The following is a 14,256-nucleotide window of genomic DNA, read 5'->3' on the forward strand; positions in this document are numbered from 1 at the left end:
ATGGGTGAAAAGGAGAAAAACAGTAAAGAGCAAGGAAAACAAACTGGGCTTTGAGTTGCTGATGAGGCAGAATATTTGTACTTAAAGGTGAATCTACCAAACTGACCCACACTGGAGGCCAGTGCCTAGGCTCCTGCCTTCACCTTCTGCAAACAGTTTTGCATACTTCTGTATGTGGGTATTGCTTTAAAGTACATATCAGTGATTTAATGTGGTGGGTTAAGCTTGTCTGGACACAAAATGCCCACCAAAAGCCACTCTGTCACTCCAAAAAATATAACCAAAGGCTCGTGAGTCAAGAGAAGTGCAGGGAGAGATCACTCAGTGATTACCATCATGGGCAAAACAAGCTCAAAAATTTAATTTAATACCAATCAAATCAGAGTAGGATGATGAGAAATAAAACCAAAACGTCAAAACACCTTCCCCCACCCTTTCCTTCTTCCCAGCTTAACTTCACTCCCCATTTTCTCTCCCCCCTCCCCACCAGCGGCGCAGGGGGACGGGGAATGGGGCTGCGGTCAGTCCATCACACGCTGTCTCTGGGGCAGGAGGCTCCTCACACTCTGCCCTGCTCCAGCCTGGGGTCCCTCCCACAGGGGACAGTCCCCCACGAACTCCTCCAACGTGAGCCCTTCCCGTGGGCTGCAGTTCTTCATGAACTGCTCCAGCGTGGGGTCCCCCCGATGGGGTGCCGTCCTTCAGGCACAGACTGCTCCAGGGTGGGTCCCCCACGGGGTCACAAGCCCTGCCAGGACCCTGCTCCAGCCGGGCTCCTCTCTCCATGGGTCCACAGGTCCTGCCAGGACCCTGCTCCAGCTGGGCTCCTCTCTCCATGGGTCCACAGGTCCTGCCAGGACCCTGCTCCAGCATGGGCTTCCCATGGGTCACAGCCTCCTTTGGGCATCCCCCTGCTCCAGCGTGGGGTCCCCCATGGGCTGCAGGTGGCTATCTGCTCCACCGTTAACCTCCATGGGCTGCAGGGGCACAGCCTGGCCCACCATGGCCTTCACCAGGGGCTGCAGGGGAACCCCTGCTCCGGCGCCTGGAGCACCTCCTGCCCCTCCTGCCCTGGCCTGGCTGGCTGCAGTGCTGCTGCTCTCACCTGTTCTCACTCCTCTCTTCTCTGGCTGCAATTGCCATTGCACAGGTTTTGCCCCATCTTAAATATGTTATCGCAGAGGCACTACCACCATCGCTGATGGGCTCAGCCTTGGCCAACAGTGGGGTCCCTCTTGGAGCCAGCCAGCATGGGCTCCATCGGACACAGAGCAAGCTTCTAGCAGCTTCTGACAGAAGCCACCCCTGTAGCGCCCCCACTACCAAAACTTTGACACAAAAAACCAAATACATTTGATCAAAATGAAAATAATACAGGGCTTAGTATAAAATGTTAGGAAGCAGAAAATCATAAAATAGAGAACTGAGGCTAATTGTGAAAGAAACCACAACACAGTGATATGTAAAGTCAAAGCCCCTGCCACCATAATGTCACCCCTGTAACACTGTCACCAGTCTGACTCAGTTCTTTCCACACTTCAGATGGGTTATTTTCAGATCAAGTTTTTTCTTCTAAGTAGTTAAAGGGCTGTATGGCCATAAGCTGTGGAAATCTTACAAATGAAAAGGCTGCAGCATTTTACAGCTTGTGGAGTGCTGAAAAATGTGCCAAGCAGAACATTGACTTTGTAATTGGTTTTACGCACAGATGTGTCCATGTCTCATCATAATGTGAAGTTCAGTTTTCCCTTTTTTCATGTAAAATCCTCTGATTTCATAAATTGGACTCAGGCTGTTTATGGTTTAGCTCATGCTTAAAGGGACTTCATGCCCACGGATTAACTGAAGTAGGTCTTCTTTTTCCTCTATACTGTACTCTCCACTGCATTCAAACATCACTGGAGCACTGTACGGAACAGGGGCCGTATTGCCAGTAACCCATGCAGGAGAAAGGTGCTAAAAGCAAAAATACTGAGCATTGGTTTTTGACATCTCGTGCAATGTCACTAAAATAAATTGCTTAATAAACACAGCTAAAAGTTTACTGGAGAAAGTCTTCCATTGCTCACTCAGCACGGCTGTGGGCTGTAGTGTGATTAATCACTTCTCAGCACTCAGCTGTAATGGTTACCACTCTGTCTGCTCCCTCTTGCCCATCCCCATCACACACTTTAGGCCACTTCTTGCTTTTGTTGAGTTGTTTTCCAGCCAGATTCATCCCCTGGTCTGGTGAACCATGTGGTGACAAAATACTTGCTGCAGCACAGCTCAGGGGAAGGTGCAGCCATGCACCAGGCTGAGCTGGGTGCTGGCAGTGGCTTCAGCTGCATTAGGTGGTGTGCTGCTGGCTGTGGCTTAAAAGGCTGCCCATACTGGGGGACCCTATGCAGCACCAGCGCTTCCCCACAGACACCCAGCTACATGCTATTTGACTGTTAGTACATGCCCTGGCACAGCCTAAAGCGACAGGTACCCCAGAAAATGGAAGGCATCAGGAAGAGCACGGGCTGGTGCGAAGGAAGCCATGCCTACAGGGACAGGGAAGCAAGGGAGTGCAGCCATTTGGGCACAAGTTGTGCCGTGCTACTTGCCATCAGAGAGCGTTTTATCCACTAATACTGCTGTAGGCAGAGTGGCCGGAGTTAGTAAAGCAGACTGTGCTTTATCTGCCTACAACCAGCTGTTGCAGAATTGATTGTGACCATCTTGTTTTCAGAGGTCCTGAGGGTCTCGCAAGTGCTGGGTGCAAGAACTACACATTAATAAATAAACATGAGTGTTGTCATTGTCTGCAGTGGGGTCAAGATAAAACTTTTTTCCTTAATCAAGAGTTTATCTCTGTAAGTCAGCATTCCAAAATCAGAATTCCTTTTATTTCCAGTTAATTTTAGCTAACATTTCATTAATTATTCTTAAACATTTATCATTGGCAGCCTTTTTGTCATTCCCATTTACCAGTGAATTCCCTTCTTCAGTGCAAAAGTAACACCATGTCTTAGACATTCCTGAGAACTTTGAAATGCAAGTTTCTAGTTCAAGTTATTTTTATGGGGGAAAAAAAAAGAGAAAAAAATGCTTGGAAGACTTCTCATGTCACGATTAAGACCTATTTTATTCTAAGCCCCCTATCTTGAGCACAGCTTGAGTGAATCATCTAAAATTTGGATAAATCATTATCTGCTTAGCACAGGCTGCACATGCAAAACATGAAGGTTCTTTTAACCTTTTTTTGTGTATTAAAACGGAAGGGGCCAAAATCAAGCTTATAAAGGAAAACAAATCTCAGCCTTAATTACAGAGAGGCTATTTTTTCCTTAAATACTAAAAAAATTATTTCAACTAGTGCAGCTTGATTAGATGCAAAAGCCCCTATTCTGATTGACAGGGGTAAAAACACAATACACATGCTGAAAGTTGGGCATAAACTATAAATATACTCCAAGCTGGTGATTGCATTCTTTCGTGGTATGCCTAGCTGCGATTTGGTTGATAATACACAGAACTCTGTACTGTAAGCATAAATTACAGAACATCTGCAGAAAACAGATCCTCGGGCAGAGAAAGTGTAAAATATGATGCCTGTTGACTGTTTTGTTTGAGCTGCACATCATTCCCCTGCACTCACAGACTTTCCCTGTCATACTGGGCTTAATAATTAATACTAGTGGTACCAGATTATTAGATAACATAATCTTAATAGCAACTGCTATTATTAAGGTTTGCACATTGCAGCTCATGTGCTGCTGTTTTTCAACCAGAAAACATCTGGACTTCTGAAATACCTCGCAATGTATGCACGCCTGTAGTACAGCGAGGAGGGCTGCTGTGTGTTGGAACAGGAGATGAAATCTTTGAAAGCTTCAGAGGTGAAATGCTTCTTTGACATGACTGTTACAGTGTTAATTTGCAGTTCAGGAAATTTTTTCAAAGCAAGCAGTAATAGGCACGTGTCAGAAGAAATGAACAGCCTGTGCAGGGACTGCTGTTAGCAATTCTGTTGCTGCCCCTCATCCCCCCTCCAAATATACCCTCCTCCCCACCAGCCCGCTAGGGAAGGCAGGAGCCATGCACCCACAGGAACAGCATGTTCCCAAGTAAGCATCAGGGACTGTCCGTGTTTTCTTCAGCAATTACGCGGAGCCAAAGAGCCCAAAAGAGGTTTGATTCACCACAACCCACTCCTGTTGATGACAGGACCTCCAGAAACACAACGGACGGATGCTCCCTCGTCCACCCACGACCAAGAGGAGCGTGGCTAAAGGAAGTGCCCACACATCATTTTGGGGAACTCTTCCCTGAAGAGCATTCTCCTTCATCAGCAGCAAAGCCCCCACACAGACGGTATCTCTGGTCTCCAGCACCTCTTTTGCTGCTGTTTTTTCCAGCTGGCTCTTGGGTATCTAGGAAGCTGCAAAGTAGAATGAACAACTACTGCATTATCTCATGATCTGGAGAAATCTCACCGCATAAAGCACTACCAGCTGCTGCAGTTCCTAACACTGAAATAAAAATGAAAACCTCACAGCCATCCTTCAAAGAAATTCAAACCAAAGAAGGAAAGGCTGAAATGGTGTGGCAAGAGTATTAAAAATTATGTTCACCCACTCACACGTGGGACTGTTGCAGTGAGCAGGCGTGGGACTCCCTCCAGGTCACTCACTCCTCTCTCATTAGTCCTGATAAATACAAAACATTTCCTAGGAGGCTGAGGAAGTACGAAGACTTTCCCAAAACCAAAAGAGTTCATTTTCTTTTCTTTCCTGTATCACTTTATTTCCCACCCAGCTCGAAGAACATCGTGCCGAGCAGAAAAAGCTCAAGTACCTGCAGAAGAGGCAGGCCCAGATCACCAAGGAGAAGGACCAGCTGCAGAGCGAGCACAGCCGAGCCATCCTCGCCCGCAGCAAGCTCGAGAGTCTGTGCCGGGAGCTCCAGAGGCACAACAAAAACCTCAAGGTGAGTAAAGCGGTGGCTTTATCAAGTTACCCGGCAGTGGGGGGGAAGAAGATGCTGATGGTTTCCCACCTTGCTCTAGTAACCAGATCAAAGAGGCATTTGCAACTGCACGTGCAATATATAGTCACATGTACACTCTAGTCTTGAGGACTGTCACGCCTTTATTCCTCGTTTGGAAATATCCAAGCAGTTTTGGACATTTAGTTTGCCCACACTACCCATAAGCCCTCCTTGCATAATCAGGGAGCTCAGCACAGAGAAAACCAGTGATGCTAACAGACCAGGTCTCTGAGTCTGCAGATGCAAATGTGTGTGTGTGGACAGAGTAGTAGGAACACCAGCTTTGCTCCAGGGGACTCACAGAAGGCTGGCAGGCGTTTTCATGTAATTTGAGCACTTGGGCATTTTCAAGTGATCTGTGAGGGGTAGTCAGTCAGGACATCTGCTTCAGGACATCAAACCTCCAAACAGGAAGAATGCCAACCTGTTTGTGGAAGTAATTTGGATTACTAGAATCAGTTCTAAAAGGAAATTTTCAGGAGTGTCAAAAGTTTGGGATCCATATGCCATGTCTGCCTATTGCTTGGTACATCACACCATTTAAATGTGAAATTTATAATATGATTATGTTTCTTGAAAAATGTTAGCTTCAAGAAGTATATTTCTGTTGTGATCTTCCTTTTTGCAAGTACATGTTAGTGATGCTTGGTGGTATTATACAAAAAGCCTCTGCTTTGATCTATTAAAAATCCTTCTTTATGGGGATATAGCTATGTATAGAATTACACGTATCAATTGTCAGCAGCATGAATTTCACCTGATATAATCTCTATTACAGTTGTAATGGATTTTCACTCATTTCCACCAGCTCAGGAGTGGGCCTTCAGGGTCTAGCTCTGACTTTCATTGTACATTGGTAAGAATACAGCTGGGAGGGGGAACAGCCACGTATACACTCAAACTAGTGCGCTAGTAGAAGGACGAAAGCAGTTTAACAGATAGGAAAACTAGAAGCAAAACTCTGTGCTCAGTTATAGTAGCACAATACTGATTGTGCCGATTACAGTTGTGCCTGTCAGTTGTACTGGACCGGAGCTGTACCTTGACATTGATCCACACTGATTTACCAGACAGTCTTTGGGCAAAATCTTTCAACAGAAATACAAGCCTTTAAGGTGATTTAAGAGTACAGTGTACAGTGCTTTGCATAGACTTAACTGAGTTTTCTAAAGAAATTGTTATCAGTGGAAACTGGGGTATAGAGAAAAAGTAATTATATTTGGAAAAGGTTTTGTTGAATTCCTCACATGATTTCCCAGCTACCATATGCTTACTAATCTCACTAGTAAACAGCATGATTTCTCTTTTCTCTTTGCATATGAATACTTCATCTTTACATTTAGGAAAGTCCACTTGTTTGACTGTTTTACTTTGGGACTATGTCTTCTAAATAAACCTATCAGTTTTTATCGTGCACCTATGCAAGGTGAGCCAGGAAAGGTACCCAAGCTGATCTGGTAGTAGGAAGAAGTTTTCAAATTTTGCCCACTTCTTTCAAGAATCAGAGACCTTTTAAGAAACCCAGAATACTAGTTTTCCTCTGTTAAGTGTGCTTTCAGCATAAAACCCTCGAAGTTAAATAAGACAGTAAGACAAAATACACTTGCAGAATGAATGAGAATTAAACAAAGGCATTCCATATCTTTATCTGGTTTTGTCTCTCTAGGAACTTTAACACAGTTCTTGGAATATTTGCATTTAAGCTTTAGCTCCTGGAGATCTGTGATTCTCCGGAATCTCATCTTCTGTTTATTTAAATGAGTGCAATTTTATTTCGCTTATGACTGTACTGAGAGGGCCCAAAACAGGAGAATCCACCAAATGTTATTTTTAAAATCTCCTGCTTAAGTAATTTTTATTTTGGTTTTGGCAGGACAGAGAAGCTGATTCATAATTTTTTAGCACTTGGGATTAGCACTTCTGATTACGTTCCAAAGCGTGGAAAATAGAAACTGTAGGAGATTGTGTCATTTCAATAGCAAAGGAGAAACCTGGCCTGTCCAGATCATGAATCTCCTCTGACTTACCGTGTGGTATGTTATATGCACATCACGTCATGTAAATGTCATCTTCACTCATCTGGTGTGTGGAATTCCCATTAATTGGAGATCAGTGCAGCCAAGTGGTGATGAATATGCAATGTGGAGTAGCGCTGAAAATCGACAGGGCAGATCAGAGAAGAAAAATTTCTGGTTAGTATTGGACACTGGCCTCAAAATCTGACTTACTTACAGTCCAGCTATTCAGATTATTTCCTTGCAGTTATACTTCACAGCAGAAAACAGATGTTTAATTCTCCATCCAAAAAAAGCAGAATAAATGTTCGTGAAATAGCAGGTTGTGTTCCCACTGCAATAGAGAGTAGCTCTGCTAAGACCAATAGCAACTCATTTCTCTGCATGGTGTTTGTGTTCTGCCAATTATCTGACAGTTTGGTGGCCACTTAGCATCTTGTAGTGATGAACATCTCAGATCCCTTGTCCTTCCTGCTACTGGCCATTAAGCAGTGACTTTCATACAAATGTCACAGAAGTCAGCAGCTTCAAGTATGGGCTCAGCTCCAAACTGGCTCAGGCTGTGGTGCCTGGGGATGAAGAGAACGGTTCATTGAAAACGAGGAGTCCATGCTCGTATTGCCTCAGCTGATACGACTTCAGCAAACCAACAGTCTTCTTGCGTTGCCTCAGAGAGGCATGAAGACCAGAGACAATCCTGCCCTTCTATTTGCAAATTGTCTCACATTCCAGTGATAAATCCCAAATGGCAAAATATCCTTGTCTTAATTTTACAAGGTTTTATTAAATGCATTCTTACATTTTTAGCAGTAAAACACAAGAATGATAGCAGTATTGCAGCAGGACACAAGAATATATCTTTGACAAGGTAGATAGGGAGCACAAAGCTAAGAAAGTGCAGAGGAAAGGGAACAATAGTTTATGGATGGACTTCAGCCTTCCACAACTGGAAATCTAAAAAGAATTTACAACGCTTTATTTTTCTCACTAAAACCGAACACTTAATTTAAAAAGTATCAAAAGAATAAGCCCATAGTGAAGCAGATGACAAGGCCAGTTGTGGTTTACATGTTATGGATTCATCATGACGCTGAGAAGTCACCACCCCAAACACCCTCTGCCCCCTGCAACCAAGCAAGACAGGAGCTCTTGCCTCCCCACAGCTACTTCAGCTGCTATAGCAGTAACACAATACAGAAGTCAAGCCTCCAGTCTGGGGAAAAACTTAAAGATCTTACTTTACACTATGGGAAACTTTGAAACGGGAAGGACTAAGGAACCTATTGGAAGAAAGTGCATTTTCTTCGGTCACAGGGACAAGTATAAGCAAAGAATTAGGGCTGTAGCCTCGCGATAATAAAAGCTGGGTGATGCCAATGATCTGGGGTTTGCCAGACTGTGCCTGCCCAGGTGAGGTGGTGAAGGGGAGCCAGCCCCACAGCCCTGCAGCAGAGCTGGCAGGGACGCAGGGCTCTGCTGGTGGCACCGTGGGCTTCCAGCCCTTCCCTGACGCCAGTGCCTCAGCTGTAGGCTTTTACCGCTAGTAAAGGCTCAGATTTAAAGCAGGCACCTCCAAAGACCCATCACGATTCCCATGGTGTTCTCAGTAGCACCTAGAAGCCTCTGAGATTGAAACCGTGTTACCTTAGGGACTGGGCATGAGCCTACCATCAGCTGAGCACTGCCAGTGTCGCAGCCAGCTCCGTGGCACAGCAGAGCACTGAGGCACCGAGGGGTTTGTCCCCTGGCACAGGTGTAACAAATCACTGCCATTTTATGAGGCACCCTGAGGAGCGCTCTGGGACACATCCCGGCCCCCCCTCAGGCAAATATCCTCCTCAAGTATCTTTTTCTCTGAAACAGAAGAGGTCAAGAGAAATACTGTGCCCTGCAACTAAATGCTTCCTGGCTTAGTGTCTTTAACCATGAATCTTTGTATCGTCTCTGCACTCTGTATAATTATTCTACGTCAAAAGAGAGGATGAGCAGGAAATAAGATCCTCTGAGTAACACATGCATAGAGGTGGGGGTTTTTTACATTTGCATAATTGCTACTCTCAGGATGTCTCATTTCACCTTGTAATAGAACTGTTCAGTGTGAAATGCACACAATCCACCAAATTTTTGTTTTATATTCAGCCGAATTTATTACTCCAGAAAGCTTTAACTCACAGCAGTGACATGTTATAACACCATTTGGTCCACTGAAACAATAAAGTATTTTTGAGGAAGGATGTTTTGAAGTCATAGAAATAGGACTCTAGGCATGCGAGTTCAATTTCTCACTCTGACTTCTTGGAGTGAGAGCACCTGCTCATGCTCCTCCCTGCTCAAGGCTGCACCTATACAGTGGAGAACTAAAAGGCATGAGAATTTTTTTAAAACAGTGTATTAGAGGTAAAATGGAGTTCTGACTTGACCAAAACTATCTAGGAGTTCAAGTTAAATTTGGCAAAGTTTTGAACAAAAATGAAAAGGAGGACATTATTTGTAAACATCCCCCTGCAAAGGAAAAATAAATGTTTAGTTTTGGGAATGCTAAAGTGCTTGATTTAAAACACCTTCTGAGTAGAATTTTTTACTTTGGAACAGCATTTCTGTTTCGATATTGCACTAAACGGGATAAGCAAAAATAACTACAAACAGAACACAGCTCAATTTCTGGTCAAGTAAAATGTTTCAGGCTAAATCAAAATCATCCTCACCAATTAAAAAAAATAATTGGAAAGCTTCTCTTTCATCTTGCTGCATATTTTTTGTGGGTCCAATTTCCAACCCCAGTACTGAACAAGGAGCCCGCAAGTCATTTGCCCAGCTCCATCTGAAATTCCTTCTTCCTAAGAGTGAGAGCCCTTCAGGGCTCACGCTTTGTTTTACTCTGTTTGTCAGTACACACACGTGTTCTTGTGTAAACTGCAGAGAGCACAGCAGGGCTTCATGGTGATTTCTGTGCACCATAGTATTATTAGCACTAATGGTTTCAATACTTTCCTCTTGTCATCCAAGGTGTCATCTCTATCACTCACCCGTCAGCAGAAGGACACACATCCCCTGCTTTGAAGAGCAGTTGTCCAAGATCAGGCTTGTGTTGTGCATGCTAAGTAGAAATTGGGTCATTTGATATTCATCTTACTTTAAGAGTAGGGCCTGAATCAACTCCTTTTATGTCACATTTATGATACAAATTATACCTCATTAGAGTCAGCTAAGGCTTTATTCAAGTATATTTATAGAAAATATCCATATGCAGTGTTATCAGAGATTTTTATGTAAATGACTATGCTAGTTGAAGCGTTAATAGAGTATACCATTTGCATGCTGTGGAGTGGGTTCTTAATGTGGTTCTGGCATGATTTGTAACTAGAGCAGATATGGTCCTAGCCACTGTATGTCAGGATTATATTCCCTAAAAGAGCAGACTGCCCTGGAAACAAATGAGTAGGGAATAAAAACAGTCCATATTTCTGGATCCAAAGCAATGAATCCAAATTCTTTCTGCACTGACTTTTATATAAATAAATCCAAAACTGAATTTCAATAATCAGGGGAAAAAAATCCACCTATCTTTCTCCAGGCAAAATTCTGATTTTCTGCTTTGATTCTGTAAGAAACTGTCTACAATCTTTCCTTGATTGCACTACCTAATAAATTAGTGCAAAGGTTGGTGTCATTTAAAAAGTTAGGGAAGCGAAAATAAGGAACTGGGAGGGATTTTACAGAAAGTGATGGATTTCTCTTAAAAATGAAAATCCCAAAGACCATAAACTTAATATGAGCATTCCTAGTTAAAAGGTGGCATTCTAAAGGGTGATTTTTTAAATTCTTTCAAGAAGAATTTCAATAAAAGAGCTTTTGACTACTTCTACTAAATATCTTCTCCCAAAGCAAAAGCTGTGCTGCAGTATCGTGAACGAAGACATGTATGTATGTCCCCTTTTCCAGGCTTGCTTTGATCTGAGACTGCTCCACATCCATCTTTAGAAATGTGAATTCTTAGTTTCCTAATTTTTTCAAGGCCACTGCATAATTTGCTCTGTAAATTTAGAATCATGCCTAATGCTGGAGCAGAGGAAAGCAAGATCTCCAAAGAGGAACACAAACACGTATAATCCTTCAAAGGGAAGCCTTATGCTGCTCTGAAAGAGTATCTTTCTGGAACAGCTTATTATGTGTCTTTCTTACATGACTGCATTCTCTCCCATTTAACAACAGGAGGAAACAATTCAGCGGGCACGGGAGGAAGATGAGAAGAGGAAAGAAATAACTAATCATTTCCAGGGCACACTGAGTGAAATCCAGGCTCAGATCGAGCAGCAAAGCGAGAGGAACATGAAGCTCTGCCAGGAGAACACAGAGCTGGCAGAGAAGCTGAAAAGCATCATCGACCAGTACGAGCTGCGGGAAGAGGTGAGAGCAATGCCCTGGCTGCCCATGGGGATAGGCAGCAAACCCGGCTTCCCAGGGGAAAGCAGAAAGCATTGCCAGCCTGTCCTCCCCGCTGGCTGTCATTCGGGTGTCTCATGGAGGTAACGAAGATAGCCCCGACACACACCTTGCTGTCTGAGCAGGACTATGCACGCAGCAAGCCCACCAGACTCCACAGGGCAATCTCTGCCAGCACCCTGCCTGCAGCACCCACCACTGCCTTGCTGCTGTGGGGAGAGGGACCGAGGCACCCAAGCAGCGAGGTGTGCCAGCTGCCTGCTGAGCTGCCCCTCACAGCTCCCCCAAACCCCTGTGGACCTCCCCCAGCTCCCCTTTCCTGCTTCCCCCCAAGTCCCCACGGAGCAGCTACCAGGTCCCATCATTTTGGACAGCCTGCTCAGCCGGTGACACCAGATACACTTTTGCTCCCTCCAGACACAGGCTGCTGAGAAGGGCTCTAATGTAAATGCCTTGACCCTTCCCCAGAAGCAGAAAATTAAGATGGCAGATAAAGGAGGCCCTTTGCATTGGAATAGATTCCTCTTTGCAGGCACAATGCTTGCCATAAGATCTAGCAGATAATAGATAGATGGGAAATTATTATTTCTGTAAGCATTAAGAGTTGGTCAGAAAATTTTGACGCGAAAAAAAATCCTCCAGTAAAATCCCAGACAACCATGTTTTAAAATTTATTTTATGATGAATGCTAAGAAACATCACAATGGGTCTTTTTATTGTTTCTAAATACGTTTGCTGTGAGCCTCAGTGCAATCAGACAACATTATCATACTGAATAAAACATAAGTAATCTGTCCTTACAACCTGGAATGCCTGATACAATACATGCATTTCCAGATCTGTTGCATCATGTGTGAAATCTGAGTGAAGGAAATGTATGTTCCTGCCTTGTGGTTTCTATGAGAAGAGAATGTAAAGCAGAGGGATGCACTCAGAATATTTGCTCCTGTGAATTTTATCTAAATGAATCAGGAGTGAAGAGCGTATTAGCAACATTTACCTCCTGAAGGTCACCATGGAGCCAGATAGTCTACAGAACAGAGGAGGCCTCTGTTCATCTGGTCTCATCTTCTCCACATCCCCACGCATGTACTTTCACCGGGGCCCTCCAAGCCCACATTGTGCATGTGTGGCTGGAGCCAAGGGGATGTGTGGGGCTTGTATTTACAGAGAGGATGACATGAGCTGTCCGCATGCTCCCAAGTACTACAGGTGCAGTGTGTCTTTACACATTTATCCACACAGTGCCTTAGATCCATTGACCACTTAAAAGATCGAGAGAAGTATGAAGAAAAGTGTGTCCCCTGCGTATTTATTATTGATGAGCAATTATTTAATCTTCAGTTATATTGGATTATACTGATGACTTCATATGTAGACCATAGAACTGGCAAAGATGCTAAGGCTTTTTGATTTATTGCAGAAAAAACCAAAAACAAACCCCAAAAAACCTTAACTAGATAATGTAAACAGGTTTCCCTTCCCATTTAAATTCTGGCGCAGTTTGTTCTTATCAGTGCTGTAGTTTTTTAGTAATTGCAATAGGCTAGGAGTCTTCCTGTTTCACAATATTTTTGTTTTACGAGTGTTCCAGTAGATAGCTGTACATGCATGAGCATGAAGGTCTGTGTACATAATTAAACCTGCACATTCAGCGGAATTTATTTTCTTACAGCACCTTGATAAAATATTTAAGCACAGAGAACTTCAACAGAAACTGGTGGATGCCAAGTTGGAGCAGTCTCAGGAAATGATGAAGGAAGCCGAGGAGCGACATCAAAAAGAAAAGGAATATGTACCTATCCTTCTAATCTGTCTTTTATCTAACTTAAGTCCAAAATGAGCCCTGCATGCTATTTCACCAATATATTGGTTCTTCAGGCACAAGCTGGGATATGGTAGCAGAGACATTTTTATTGTTACTGTCAACGCTTAATGTAAAGGAACAGCCCCTGAAAGGCTGCTTTCATTGGCATTTACACTTTTTGAAGCCAAGTGCAGAGCAGTGGGTTAGAGCACAGACCGTTCTAGCTAACTCACCATTACTACACAGGTGATTTATCATGGCATTGGGTCAGGTGATGCCATTAGCTTTCAAACGGCTCTGATATTTGATACTCCATCTCCCCCCATGATAAATGAGCACATTCAAACAGAAAGGAGAATAAGAACGTGGGATTAACGTGAGGTTGGTGAAGGCTGCTATCCCCCCAGGCTCTGAACCTCCCCAGAGGTCCTTCTGCAGGTCCGTTTTGGCCAGTGGAGGAGGCCACAGGAGCTGCTTGCTGTGACAGAGCTTCCCCTTCTCTTTTGCAGAGGTTCTCCTCCCCACATGGGTCTGCCAGCGTCTCTCTCATGGAGGAAGGGTCTGGGTCCATTTAGCAGCCCCATCTGCTGCTCCTCCCCACCTGGCAGAGGGGACATCTCTGACAGAGGGACAGAGAAGAGCAGCTCCAAGCCAAGCGGGATGTCTTCTGCAGGCACAGCTGGGATGGGAAGGGGGCACTCCTCCGTGGTCTCACACATTTTGTGACTCAATCAGACTAAAATTAATTTTCTCAGGCTGCCTGGTATTTTCACAGCAATCCTCACATCTACAAAGGATTGGAGTTCAACACTGTCACATAGTTCCTCTTCTCAGTGGAGACAGCAGCTGAAGCTGCTCAGGGGGAGTGACAGGCTCTCATCTGCTGGAAGAAAGCTTTATTCTTCACCAGTCACCCAGCTAACTCAGGAGTAGCATGAGAGAGCTCTAAAGATAGTATATTTATCCCCTCCCCAT

The 14,256-nt window shown here is 44.2% G+C and overlaps 1 protein-coding gene and 1 long non-coding RNA gene across 2 annotated transcripts in view; one reads left to right on the top strand and one right to left on the bottom strand.

The window, feature by feature from the left end:
* Positions 1-14,256, top strand: part of TXLNB (taxilin beta) — a 29,414-nt gene that overhangs the window by 2,558 nt on the left and 12,600 nt on the right. The window contains exons 3-5 of the mRNA XM_056342775.1: positions 4,786-4,956; positions 11,244-11,438; positions 13,150-13,269. Coding sequence (XP_056198750.1) covers positions 4,786-4,956; positions 11,244-11,438; positions 13,150-13,269 — 486 coding nt within the window. The remainder of the gene's footprint in view (positions 1-4,785; positions 4,957-11,243; positions 11,439-13,149; positions 13,270-14,256) is intronic.
* The window catches only part of LOC130151078 (uncharacterized), a 43,606-nt gene continuing 29,805 nt past the window's right edge, over positions 456-14,256 (bottom strand). The window contains exons 2-3 of the long non-coding RNA XR_008822497.1: positions 7,044-7,168; positions 456-4,408 (exon numbers count right to left, since the gene is read on the bottom strand). This is a non-coding gene — a long non-coding RNA (uncharacterized LOC130151078). The remainder of the gene's footprint in view (positions 4,409-7,043; positions 7,169-14,256) is intronic.

This window comes from Falco biarmicus, chromosome 6 (genome assembly GCF_023638135.1).
Source record: "Falco biarmicus isolate bFalBia1 chromosome 6, bFalBia1.pri, whole genome shotgun sequence".
Classification (NCBI taxonomy): domain Eukaryota; kingdom Metazoa; phylum Chordata; class Aves; order Falconiformes; family Falconidae; genus Falco; species Falco biarmicus.